Here is a 12,422-nt window from a genome sequence, read left to right on the forward strand (position 1 = left end):
TGAATATCTTTGATGCATGTATGTTTGGTGGGGAATATGAGTTCTGTCTAATTTGTGGCGTAAAGACCTTGAAACCCTATTGCAGGTTTGTATTTTTTATTGTATCTTTTTTCTCTTAATGTTTTGTGTGAGATTTATATAAAATTGCCTGTGGTGTAAATATCCTTTTAACATACAATTTGACTTAAACATGCTAAAAAGCTGTTGACAAAACATCCTCCTCTCAAAGCCTACTCAGTTGGTTGTTCTGGAACTTCCAACCATATTACATGATTTTTATTGGGAGATAAAGATAGCTTAGTTATAATGGAACTGTAGATTTAAATAACAAAAATGTTGAGCATGATGACTAAGCAAAAATTAATCTGCTGATGAGGACAGTGTGACAAAGTCCAAAGCTCGAGCACAAGTGAGTAAATTGACCTTGAGGGGCGACTTATCAGCCATTTCCAAGGCCAGGAATAAACTGCCAAGCTAATGGGTTGTTTCACATTAGCAAATCTTGCTAATACAAAAGACATTAGTAGAAATGAGCACCAAAGCTAAAATAATGATTGTAATACACCATTAAAAGGCGCTGATTTCTTTTTTATATGTCAGGTGTTCATTTCACAAAGAATGATGTTCTGAAACTCAGAATAGAGCATTTACAAATTACAAATGCACATAAAGTACAGTGATTGACTTACGACAAGCTGTTTGAGGCCCGTGAAGGACTGCTCCACAGAGTTGGCGGTGAGAACTTGACGCTTCATGGCTGCCTGCTCTCCCAGGAAACGAAGCATTAGGTCTTTCACAGCATCACCCTGCATTAAAACACATTTGAATTCAACATAACGCAAAAGGACACAACAGAATTATACATCAAGAGCAATGAGAGTTGTTAAACCAGTATCTATGCTCAGAACTTGTGTACTTGACCATGTATATGTGTTTACAAATAACTGTCTCCACACTATGTATTATGCCACAGTAGGAGAAAAGCTGCTGGCTGAAACCACTGTCTTTTATTGACAGAAAAAGAACATAGATCTTTTAAATCTGTAAAATAAATCAAGATCGTCAGGTGGAGCCTATGACTCATAAATTCCTTGCCATAATAAGTCAGCACACATGCAAACACTGAATATTTGTGACATATTACTGCAATTCACAACAAGGAAAAAAAATGAGAACAAACAATGCACCAAAAAGTGATTTGTAAGGGTTCTAGCTTTTTTTCATAGAATGTGTCCAGGCTGAGACACTAAAGCTGATTGTTGAGACCAAACCTAATATCACTAGAGCTGAAACAATTCATTGAGTAATTGATAAGACAATCACCAGAAAATTCAGCAATGTATATATATTATATATATCTGTGTGTGTGTGTGTGTGTGTGTGTGTGTGCATATGTATAGATAATGAATTGTTGCACCAAATATGACATTTTAAAGTGTTCACAATTCTTTGACATTGTGACAATTAACTGATTGATTGAAAAGAAGAGGAAATGAAAAGAAAAAAAATAAATCAAATTAATCAATGCTCAAAATGTATTCATTTGCTGCAGCCACAAATATCACAGTAGAGATTATAAGTAACTTTTGCTTTTTTTCCACCAATTTAAAAAAAACAATTCTGTATAACAATGAGAATAATCAATTCACTACATGATTTATAATTAACAACAAAATTGAGTTATTGCTGAGTTAAATGTAAGCATTCACATTTAAAGGACTACTACAGTGATTTAATGTCAGAGGTGAGAGCTATCCAGAGTCACTGAGGAAATTATACAACTGTTTTCACCGCCTGAGTTGTAATACCCATGATGAGTAAAAAGAACTTCAAGTGCAAAATTATTGGAGTGCCCCTTTCAAAAAAGCACACTGACATACTGTAAAAGGAGAACTTTCTCTCAGGGATTTCTAAAGACATATGTTATCTAATGAGTATTTTACTGCCTAGGCGCTTGTCCTACCTGCAGGTTGTCAAACTTGAGTCCAGGCATGGTGAGTCTGTTGGTCTCTACGTAGGGTGGGCTGTACTGCTGGGTGGCCACAGAGATCAACACCTTCTTGGTCTCCTCAGATGGCAGCCAGGCATCATGGCGCCTGTCCACCTCACTCAGGCTGAGCGCTGTCGCAAACGGGTCGTCATTACCCAAGAATACAGCTTGAAGCTGGTTGAAGGGCTGCGGCTGAGTGGCTGGGGCTGAGGTGGGGGCTTGAGTTGAAACTGGGATTATTTGGAGTGGAGGAGGTTGGTGCTTGGTGGTTGATTCAGTGGGGGCAGGACCAAACACTGTTCTAGGGGTGGGAGTACCAGAGTCCAAGGACCCTCCCTCTGTGGAGATGGACAAGGAAGTGGAAGAGAGCTGGTGGTCAGGGGTAGGGACTATGGATGCAGGGCTGGCGCCAGGAGGGATCTCTGCGTTGGGGTTGGAAACAGAGATGAAGGAGGACGGGGCGGTAAAGGAATCAAAGAAGTCAGAAGCTGGATTGGCCTGTCCATTGTCAGTGAAGAACTTACTGAGGCTGGGGCTGGGCTGGCACACGAGGGGAGCGTGGGGCAGCTTGCTGGGGGTGACTGCCTCATCGCCTCCCCCACCACTCCCCATGCTAAAGCTGGGGGACTTGATGAGGGTGGGCTGGAAGCCGTCAGGCACCAGAGACTTTGGCTGGGTGCCGTGGCTGAATATAGTGCACACTGGCACAGGTTTGTCTTTTGGGCTAGTCCCGTTGGCTGCCCCTGGTGCTGGTTCCTCATTTTTAAGATCAGATGGACTCTGTGTGACACCTTGAGGTGAAACACAGGCTGTAATTTGCTCTTGTGTGTCTGTCTGCTTCTTTGTTTTCTCTTCTACTTTCTCTTCAGAACTATCTTTCTCCTGTTCCTCCACTGAAACTTTAAACTCAGTTGTATTCTGTTCAGTTTCACTTTGTTCCTCTTTGTCTCCTGAGGTCTCTCCTGCATCCTCCTCCTCCCCTCCATCCAGAAAAGAACCAATGGGAGCCACTTCATTCTCATCACTGTTATTGGGTGAGTCAGAAATCATGACGCTCTCCATCATCTGGTCATTGAGCTTGTCCATCAGGCTCTCTGAGGGTGTGGTACTGCTGTCCTCCTGGGGAGTGGCAAACCCCCCATCCAGGTCGATGCTGTCTTCCTGGGGAAGGACGTTGTTTCTGGAAGGCGTCTGGCTGGAGGTAGGCTCCGGAGGTTCTTGAGGGTCCTTGTTTACGTCCTCTACTGTGATGTCCAAGCTGACTGGTCGCTGAGCTGGAGCCTCCTCACTATCCATCATACTGCTCTTGACAATGAAAACACAGCAATAAACGCTAATACCTTTTTAATGTAATAAAAACAGTAACTAAGCAATATCCTTGCACAACAATTTACAGCATCTGTCTTAATCACTTCCTGTCATTGTAAGCAAACGCTAATTTTCGCAAGCTCAATCATCAGCACCGAGCTACAGCTACAGTGAACTACTCAGTTTGCTTGTCATATCACGAAAGAGCCTTTAACCGGGATCTCGGGGATTGTCGTCTGTTTGGTGCTAGCTATCTTGCTAGCTATCTTGCTAAGGCTACATTAGCTGTTGGGCTATCATAAGATAACTTAGCCGAGCAGCAGGTTGCAAATGTCAAACACATACTTCACTAATAGCTGGCCACGTTTTAAAAAGCACGGAACATACTACCGTGCTATCCACATCACTACGCCATGACAGACAACAACAAAAAAATGAAACACAAACACGACTGTGTTTTGTTACCTTACTCCAGATTTACAGCTAGATGCTCAACAGGAAGCTACATGTACGGTGCTCCACACCTGACAAATTTCATGCCGCCGTGGTTTTTGGTATTCTTGACTTCTTCTACGTACTTTTAATAGCCCACACAACGTTGCACGATTGTCCCTACGTATTTTAGTCGCAAGGTTCTTTTTTTTCCAGGTTTTGAATCGCGGAAGTGCGACTCTGTTATGCTTTGTGCAGTCCGTAGCACAATTACTTATAATATTTTTAGATGTTTTCATCATAAAACAACGTATTAAAACGATAAGAAAGCGGTAACTATATTTACAGACTGAAAATGGAGGACGACGCTGCTGTCATTTATGGTCTCGAATTTCAGGTAGCCACATATTGATACTTCACTTTCACACTATTCAGGATTATTTCCCTGGCTCACAGCTAACGTTAGCTCAATTCTGTTTTATTGTATTCCATTCTATTCCTCGTATTAGATGTTAATAGCTTCTTTATTTCCAAACTCTGTTCTGTTTTGTTTTATTCTGGTCAGTAAAACGTGTTTATGTGAATGGACAGTCATGCTCTTTTGTATCTACTTTGCAGGCACGGGCACTTACTGCACAGACAGCTGAAACTGATGCCATTCGTTTCCTTGTGGGCACACAGTCACTGAAATTTGACAACCAGGTAAGAAAACAGTTCAAGACAGATATCACATTCCATGAAAAGCATGATGGAAGGGAAGTTCTCTAACAGTAGGCAGTCACCCCTATTCCTACTCATTTATTTCATAGTGGTAGTTTGTGTGCCTATGCAGCTTTTAGCTATTTGTCTTTTTATAATAATACAAACAACATTTTGTGCAAAATACTGCTGTCTATGGCATTAAGGTTTTTTACTTGAGAAATACATGATGCTGCATCTGCTGGCATCAGTAATTAGAACAATGGACAAGATCATGCCATATGTGGAAATAAAAAAAAAATAAATGTAGGTAAACTGAAAAGAGCAAACATAAGTAAAACAAAAATATTTAGTTACTTTGAATTAATTTGAATTATTATCAGTTAAAAGCACAGGCTTGGCTTTTGGGCTAGTCCTCCTGACTGCCTGTGGTGTTGGTTCCTCACTTTTAAGATCAGATGGAATCTTGTGTGTCACCTTGAGGTGAAACACAGGCTGTGACTTGCTCTTGTGCGTCTGTCTGCTTCTTTGTTCTCTCTTCTTCTCTTCTCTTCAGAACCATCTTTCTCCTGCTCCTCCAAAAAAGCAGACATAAATAAACAAAATATTTTATGTACTTTGAATGAATTTGCATTATTATAAATTAAAAGCACAGGCTTGTCTTTTGGGCCAGTCCCTCTGGCTGCTCAGTAATTATAACAATAGACAAGATCGTACGATATGTAGAAATTTTAAAATACAAATTTAGGTAAACTGAAAAGGCAAGCATAAGTAAAACAAAACATTTTATGTACTTTGAATGAATTTTAATTGTTATTGAATGTGTTATTCAGATGGGTTAAATAAATGTTTGTTTGTTTTTCTGCTCATTTTAAGGTACTGATCAGAAGATATTAATGAGGATGCAAAGAGTTTAAATGATTGTCCATATTTTTTGCTAATGTATCTGAGAGCAGAGCGTTTTCTTATGATCAGACAGTACACAAGAGTGAAAAATAAGAGATTTGAATTTCGGAAATATACATTAGGTTGACAAAAACAAACAAAAGAAGGAAAAAACTTAACTCAAAGTCCACTTACAAGACTTTCCAGAGCTTTAAGTTGCATTTCACAGTCTTCAACAGTGAATGGAGTTTGCTTTCAATTTTTAGTTATGCAGTTTGCTTTTAACTAATGTTTTCAGCGTCATAAGATCCCAAGTAAAAAGAAGTCCAAAATGTTCTCCTAAATGAAAGAGTGCATTTTTACTCAACTGCAGGTGATAGTTCTTTTTCACAATAGTATAAAATGAAATATAGAATGAGAGCAGTTATATTACTCCAGAAAGGATGAAATAAAGTCATTAATAACTTTCTTCAGGTAGGACGCAAGCAGACATGACTTTAAAAAAAAAAATCTGTTAAATGTTAAAAGCATGACCAATTAACATCTGGCATCACATTCGGTTTCAATATTCAGAAGTCAAAGGTGATTCACAAGTTTCTAGAAGAGAGCAGGGTATGGGTCAACATGATGCCAAGATTTTTGTGATTGTCCATTGTAAAGTTGAGGGGCCAGTTTAAAAAAAAAAACCTGATCATTTCTGAAGAAATTTGAAGAAGTTCAACACTAAATTTAACCTAAGACCTCAACCTAAGACCTAATAAACAGCTTTGATTTTGGTCAGAAGATTTTTTTGTGGTCACCTTCTTTTCTTCAAGGCAATCAAGACTTTAGTGCAGAAAAGTTGACCCATATTTGATTGAGTAGTGTTGTAATAATATAAAATAGGGCTTAGTCCTACAAATTGTAAAAAAGTAGTTTCAACTACTTCAATAGACCCTAAATAGATCCCCAGTCCACACCTTATTGGCTTAAGGTTACTTCTTGTCTGTCCCAATACCCACAATTGCAATGCTTGCGAGTAGTTAAGTACCCACTTGTGTGATGTATTTCTGGTAATTGCCACAGTGCCAAAAGTGCAGTTTAAGACCGTAAGCTTGTGGAAGTTTGTCAGTGCTCTCTGGGACACACTTGGGTTAATAAGGACATCTTGTCACTCCCACAAATACAAATCCTGTAGATGACACATGCACAGATGATTAGATGAAACAAATATTTATCAAGTGTACAGTATTACAGTTAGTCAGATGACAATAAAAACATATCCAGAAGCTGAGAGGAGTAATAAACTCAATAAAGACATTAAATTGAGACATACCATTATATTATTTTGATGGTTTCTCTCTGATAAAATTTTTAAGGATGAACCATATTTCTCAAAATCTTTGATAAAAGGATATATTTAATATTTATCTTGAAAGTTTCAGGTATGCAATATTATTCTTATCAGTCCCATCAAGGAAAGCAGATTGTCAATATCACATGAGAAGCATCTGTGGAGGTTCTGACATTTGTAGTGTTTGGACATGCAGTACAATATTAACGCTGAATCTACCATTTCACAATCTTTAGCTTCTTCATCTCTGTTGATTAATCCATCCATCCAGTAGGTATACCGCTTATCCTTTGAGGGTCGCAGGGGGCTAGATCATATCCCAGCTGACACTGGTTGAGAAGCAGGGTGCACCCTGGACAGGTCACCAGTCTATCACAGGGCTGACATACAGAGACAAACAAAAACGCTTACATTCACACCTAGGGCATATATTTAGAGTCGCCATTTATCTTAACCTGCATGTCTTTGGACTGTGACTGTGGGAGGAAACTGGAGTACCCGGAGGAAGCCCACGCAGGCTCGGGGAGAACATGCTAACTCCACACGAAGGCCCTGGCTGGCCGGCAGATTCAAAGCCAGAACGTTCTTGCTGTGAGGCAACAGTACTAACCACTGCACCACCGTGCCACCCCTCTGTTGATTAATGTCAGTCCTAAAAGTCCTAAAACCAGCCTGTAGGTGCACTACCACCAACAACTGGATGGGTGTGGTACAGTAAACCGTGGTGAATTGTGGGATACACTTTCAAGACCTGAGGTGTAGGTATTGAGACAGACGCGTTCTTTTACATGGAATCCCACACATAATAAATGTAGATTTAAAGATAAAAGGCTGAAGATGTCTCAGTGGATTTGTACTGACCAGTAAATGTCAAATATTAGACAATTAAAGAAATTAAAAAAAAAAAAACTTGAAATAGTATTAAAATGAAAAACCAGAAACAATAAGAATGCCAAAAAAATTAAAATTTAGAAATGGAGAATTTTTGTAACCTTGTATTGCTTGAAATCTGTAATTCATTAATTTTTTTCTCCATTCATATGTTTATTTGATAGTCCTAAAGAGGACTAGCCAAGGTTGCCATTAAGTGCACATTTATTTGGTTGTGCTTAGCTCCTATACTAAGAAGAGAGTAAGAGTAAGAAGATTTGACCTATTTTATTTTATTTTTGTTTGTTTTTCTAGATTTAAGAAACCTCAGGGTTTTAATCTTTGGTATCGTAGACTGTATATGTATGGTGTGAATGGGTGCACTGGATACAAGGCTCGGAAATTGAGCTGCAACTAAAGAATATTTTCAATTTCAATTTATTGATTAATCTGACAATATTCTTTCCAATAATCAATTTAGTTAACTATTAGATTAGAAACAATTATTGAAAATATTTCACCACCAATTTTGATATTAAAATAATTAGTATTGGCTGCTTCCAGCCAATACTAGAGGATTTTCTGCATTTCTCTGATTAGTTTCATTGTTAATTGAATATTTCACTTGGACAAAAGAAACAAAAGAACTTAGGGATTTGGGAACTTGTTATTATTGGCATTTTTTTTCCCTTTTTTTATGGTTGTTTTATCGACCAAATGGTTAATCAAAAAACAATCAACCGAATAATTATTGATGGAAATGTTCAGTAGTTACAGTCCTAAATTAATTAATTATTTATTCTACAAAATGTGCAGACTATATGGTGCAGAATCCCATCACATTTTCTCACATTCCAACCTAACATCCACAGATTGCTTGTTTTGTCCAGCCAACAATCCAAAACCCAAACATATTTGATATAAAGTTATGTCCATAAGTATTTGGACAGCGACACAATTTTTGTAATTTTGCCTCTGTACACCATCACAATGGGTTTGAAACAAAGCCATCAAGATGTGATTGAATTGTAGACTTTAAGCTTTAATTCATAGGATTTAACAAAAATATCACATTAACTGTTTAGGAATTATAGCCATTTTTATACATAGTCCCTCAATTTCAGAGGCTCAAAAGTAATTCGACAAACAGTATAATAATAACTATAAGGATTATTTTTAACTATTTTTGGATGAAAATCCTTTGCAGTCAATGACTGCCTGAAGTCTGGAACCCATAGACACTACCAAATGCTGAGTTTCCTCCCTTGAGATGATTTGCCAGACCTTCACTGCAGCCACCTTCAGTTGCTGCTTGTTTGTAGGTCTTTCTGCTCTCAGTTTTGTCTTCAGTAAGTGAAAAGCATGCTCAGTTGGGTTGAGGTCAGGTGACTGACTTGGCCATTGAAGTATATTCCATTTCTTTGCCTTGAGAAGCTCTTGGGTTGCTATTGCAGTATGTTTTGGGTCATTATCAATCTGTACTGTGAAGCACCGTCCTATCAGTGTTGCAGCACTTGGCTGAATCTGAGCAGATAGTATAGCCCTGTACACTTCAGAATTTATCCTGCCACTTCTATCAGCGGTCACATCATCAATAAACACCAGTGACCCAGTTTCAGTGGAGCCATACATGTCCATGTTGTAACACTGCCCCCACCATGTTTGACAGATGATGTGGTATGCTTTGGATCATGAGCTGTTCCTTTCCTTCCCAATACTCTTCTCTTCCCATCATTCTCATACAAATTAATCTTGGTTTCATCTGTCCAAAGACAGGATTCTTTAGATGTTTTCTGACAAAGTCTAACCTCTCTGTTCTTGAGTGTTACCAGTGATTTGCACCTTGTGTCATACCCTCTGTATTTACATTTATGAGGTTGTCTCTTGATTGTAGATTTTGACGGTGATACACCTGCCTCCTCGAGAGTGTTATTGACCTGGATAGATGTTATGAAGGGTTTTTTTTCAGAATTCTGTGATCATCCACTTTAGTTGTGTCTTCCAGGCCTTTTGGTGTTGCTGAGCTTGCCAGTGCATTTCTTCTTTTTAAGAATGTACCACATTGTGGATTTGGCCACTCCTAAAGTTTCTGCTATCTGTGTGATAGGTTTGTTTTGTTTTTTCAGGCTAATGATGGCCTCCTTCATTTGCATCGACACTGCATAGAGAGTTCCCATGCAGAACTACGACATGCAAATTCAACACTTGGAATCCACTCCAGACTTTTTATCTGATCAATTGTCAATTGTCCATTTAGTTTTGAGCCTCTGAAAATGAGTGACTAAGTATAAAAATGGCTGTAATTCCTAAACAGTTAATGTGATATTTCTGTTAAACCCCTTGAGTTAAAACTGAAAGTCGACACTTCAATTACATTTTCATGGCTTTGTTTCAAATCCATTGTGGTTGTGTACAGAGGCAAAATTATGAAAATTGTGTCAATGTCCAAATACTTACAGGCCTAACTGTACACTAATATAAACCAAAGAGACGTGGTGAAAATTCTGTAAACACTCTGGACACGGACACAACTAAAGCACAGACACTGATGGATTTGAATATTAATGTGATTATTATTGATCAATAATAGGAGAGAGCAATTTAAACAAGTCAGCAAAAAACCTCTGTCTCTCCAAACAGAGAGCATACCTAATCTTTTAGAGTCTTCTAGAGAACAAAGAAACTCATTCTGGTTGGTCAGTAAATATCAACATACAGTATATGTTCCATCCAATGATCAATTTTCCAAACATACATTTACATGCATATGTATAGGAAGGAGGAAACCAAGCTTGACAACTTAACTTCATTAATCAAGACTAGTCCAGTACAGTATTACCATCTTTGGTCATGAAGAGACTGAAGCCTTGCTCTTCTGTTTACATTACATGTTACATAAGACACAGACTATCTGTTTAAGCTGAATCTGAGTTTAAGTAGAATTCTTCTTTTAAAATGATATTTTGATGATAAACCCACGTACTTTTCTCATTTTCTGTCACATTCCTTTCTTTTTATCATTTAAACATCAAAAAACAAGTAAGATTATCTGAGCTGAATATGGATTTAAGTTGAATTCTCTGTTAAAAATTATATTTAAATGGTAAACACACATACTTCTCTTATTTTCTATCACAGACACATGATGATTTATCAATTCACTTTTCGTTTCAGTCCTAAATGTTATTTTTGCTTAAAAATGACTTAAATTATAAATTGATTATCACACTACTGTAACTGCAGATTACTTTTCTATCAGTAGACTAAGTGATTAATTGCCTAGTTTATTCAACAATAAATGGCGAATCAATTATCAAAATTGTTGCCAATTAATTATTTGTCGATTGATAATTAATATCACTTATGTCATTTCAGCATACACCCATATGTCAGTGACTGCACTTAAGCCAGTGCGATCCTAATTAATAGACAGATCTGTTGCTAGTGCATATATGTCGTGTGTATATCTGTGGTTCCTTTACAAAGGTGTATGTGTGTCTAAGTGTTAGTGAGGGTTCTGTGTTTATGTGTCTGTGTGTGTGTGAAGGAGAAAGAGTGAGTGTGCGCGTCAACACATGCATGCAGAGGTCATTACAGAGACCTCTGCATTACAGAGACAGATGACAGAAACAGTTGGCTCTAAACGGGGGGAGAAATAATTAGCTCACTAAGAGTAAAAGGGAAAGAAGGAGAGAAAGAGAGAGAGAGAGAGAGAGAGATTTGTGCCTTGATTAAAAATGAGCCTATTTTCTGGCAGACTTCAGTGTGAAAACGGTGTGGTACTGAATACAGATGTAGTTCAATCTAAGTCTTGTGTAGCGGGTCTAATACAGAGCTTGTTGGGAACGGCAACAATACCTCCCAGTCGATCTGTGTGATTTCTTATTACACACTGTCAGTAGCTTAACATACTCCTCCTAACACTTTCTTCCACTTTGGCATGAGCACGGAGCTGAAACACAAGAAAACAAAAGGGATGAATTCTTCATAGTCATGTTAAACTAATCCTAATACAATTATTAGATTTATGTAGTAAGGAAAGTGCTTATTGCTCATTTATTCAATTGACTTTTGATTTGAGGCCACTATAGATTGTATGATTTTGGGCTTTCTCAGATGTAAGTTGGCAGTAGTGAGAGAAATGTGTTGAAATCCAAAACGGTGTTCCTAGAGCGCACTTTAAGTAGGGATTTACCAATCCAGCTTTTTGTCTCCTCATACTGATTCTGATACCTATTCCAGATTGGATTTAATGTGGATTTAATGTTGATCAGTCACTTCTGGCCAATATCCACTTAATGAAGTTAGAATGGGGTCTAGTATGGATTGTTGCATCCCTAACTGTAATCCAGTTGTTCTCAAACTGGAGGGCAGTGCATCAAGCCACTGCAGAGGGGACGTGGATGTAGTGAAACTAAGCTGAATGAATATGATTTATGTAGGGAAAATAAACAAACAAGAGTTTGCTGATGCTATTGCGCTGACCTTTATTTCACTAAAATTCAACTTGGATCAAATCTGAAGGGGGGTATGCCGGAAAAAGTTTGAGAACCAGTGCTGTAAGACATGCTGACTAATGGCCGATATAGAGCTCTGAGGACCAAACACAGTCTGCATCAAAATTCTGACAGCGTCAAGAGCTCACTATGCTTCAAACAAAGTGCTTGTTGGTTCGACTAAAGGTGCTCTCAGACAGCTTAGTGGTTGTTGATGTGGCCGCGGCTACCACCTGGCAAAATCTGTGTTCTTTATTTTGAATTCATTGCAGCAGGGTGCAACGCTTTCGCCACCACTTACACCATCAGCTCTGCTATCCACTATCCACTTAGTATGATCTCATCACACAGTTCAATAGTGTGAATTATATGTTAAAATTGAGTAAATTTAAAGCAGTATGATACTATT

At 38.2% G+C, this 12,422-nt stretch overlaps 2 protein-coding genes across 6 annotated transcripts in view; one reads left to right on the forward strand and one right to left on the reverse strand.

The window, feature by feature from the left end:
• The window catches only part of trappc12 (trafficking protein particle complex subunit 12), a 37,503-nt gene extending 33,548 nt beyond the window's left edge, over positions 1 to 3,955 (reverse strand). Inside the window, exons 1-3 of one of the 5 annotated variants that reach the window (XM_040137430.1) lie at positions 3,769 to 3,955; positions 1,964 to 3,290; positions 690 to 806 (exon numbers count right to left, since the gene is read on the reverse strand). In XM_040137430.1, the coding sequence (XP_039993364.1) occupies positions 690 to 806; positions 1,964 to 3,289 (1,443 nt within the window). In that variant the 5' untranslated portion in view covers position 3,290; positions 3,769 to 3,955. The other 4 variants (XM_040137431.1, XM_040137428.1, XM_040137429.1 and 1 more) reach the window with 4 other exon arrangements.
• eipr1 (EARP complex and GARP complex interacting protein 1) overlaps positions 3,870 to 12,422 on the forward strand; it is a 71,990-nt gene continuing 63,437 nt past the window's right edge. Inside the window, exons 1-2 of the mRNA XM_040137433.1 lie at positions 3,870 to 4,127; positions 4,349 to 4,432. Of these exons, the coding sequence (XP_039993367.1) occupies positions 4,086 to 4,127; positions 4,349 to 4,432 (126 nt within the window). The 5' untranslated portion in view covers positions 3,870 to 4,085. The remainder of the gene's footprint in view (positions 4,128 to 4,348; positions 4,433 to 12,422) is intronic.

Source organism: Xiphias gladius, chromosome 10 (genome assembly GCF_016859285.1).
Source record: "Xiphias gladius isolate SHS-SW01 ecotype Sanya breed wild chromosome 10, ASM1685928v1, whole genome shotgun sequence".
NCBI classification, from domain to species: Eukaryota; Metazoa; Chordata; class Actinopteri; order Istiophoriformes; family Xiphiidae; genus Xiphias; species Xiphias gladius.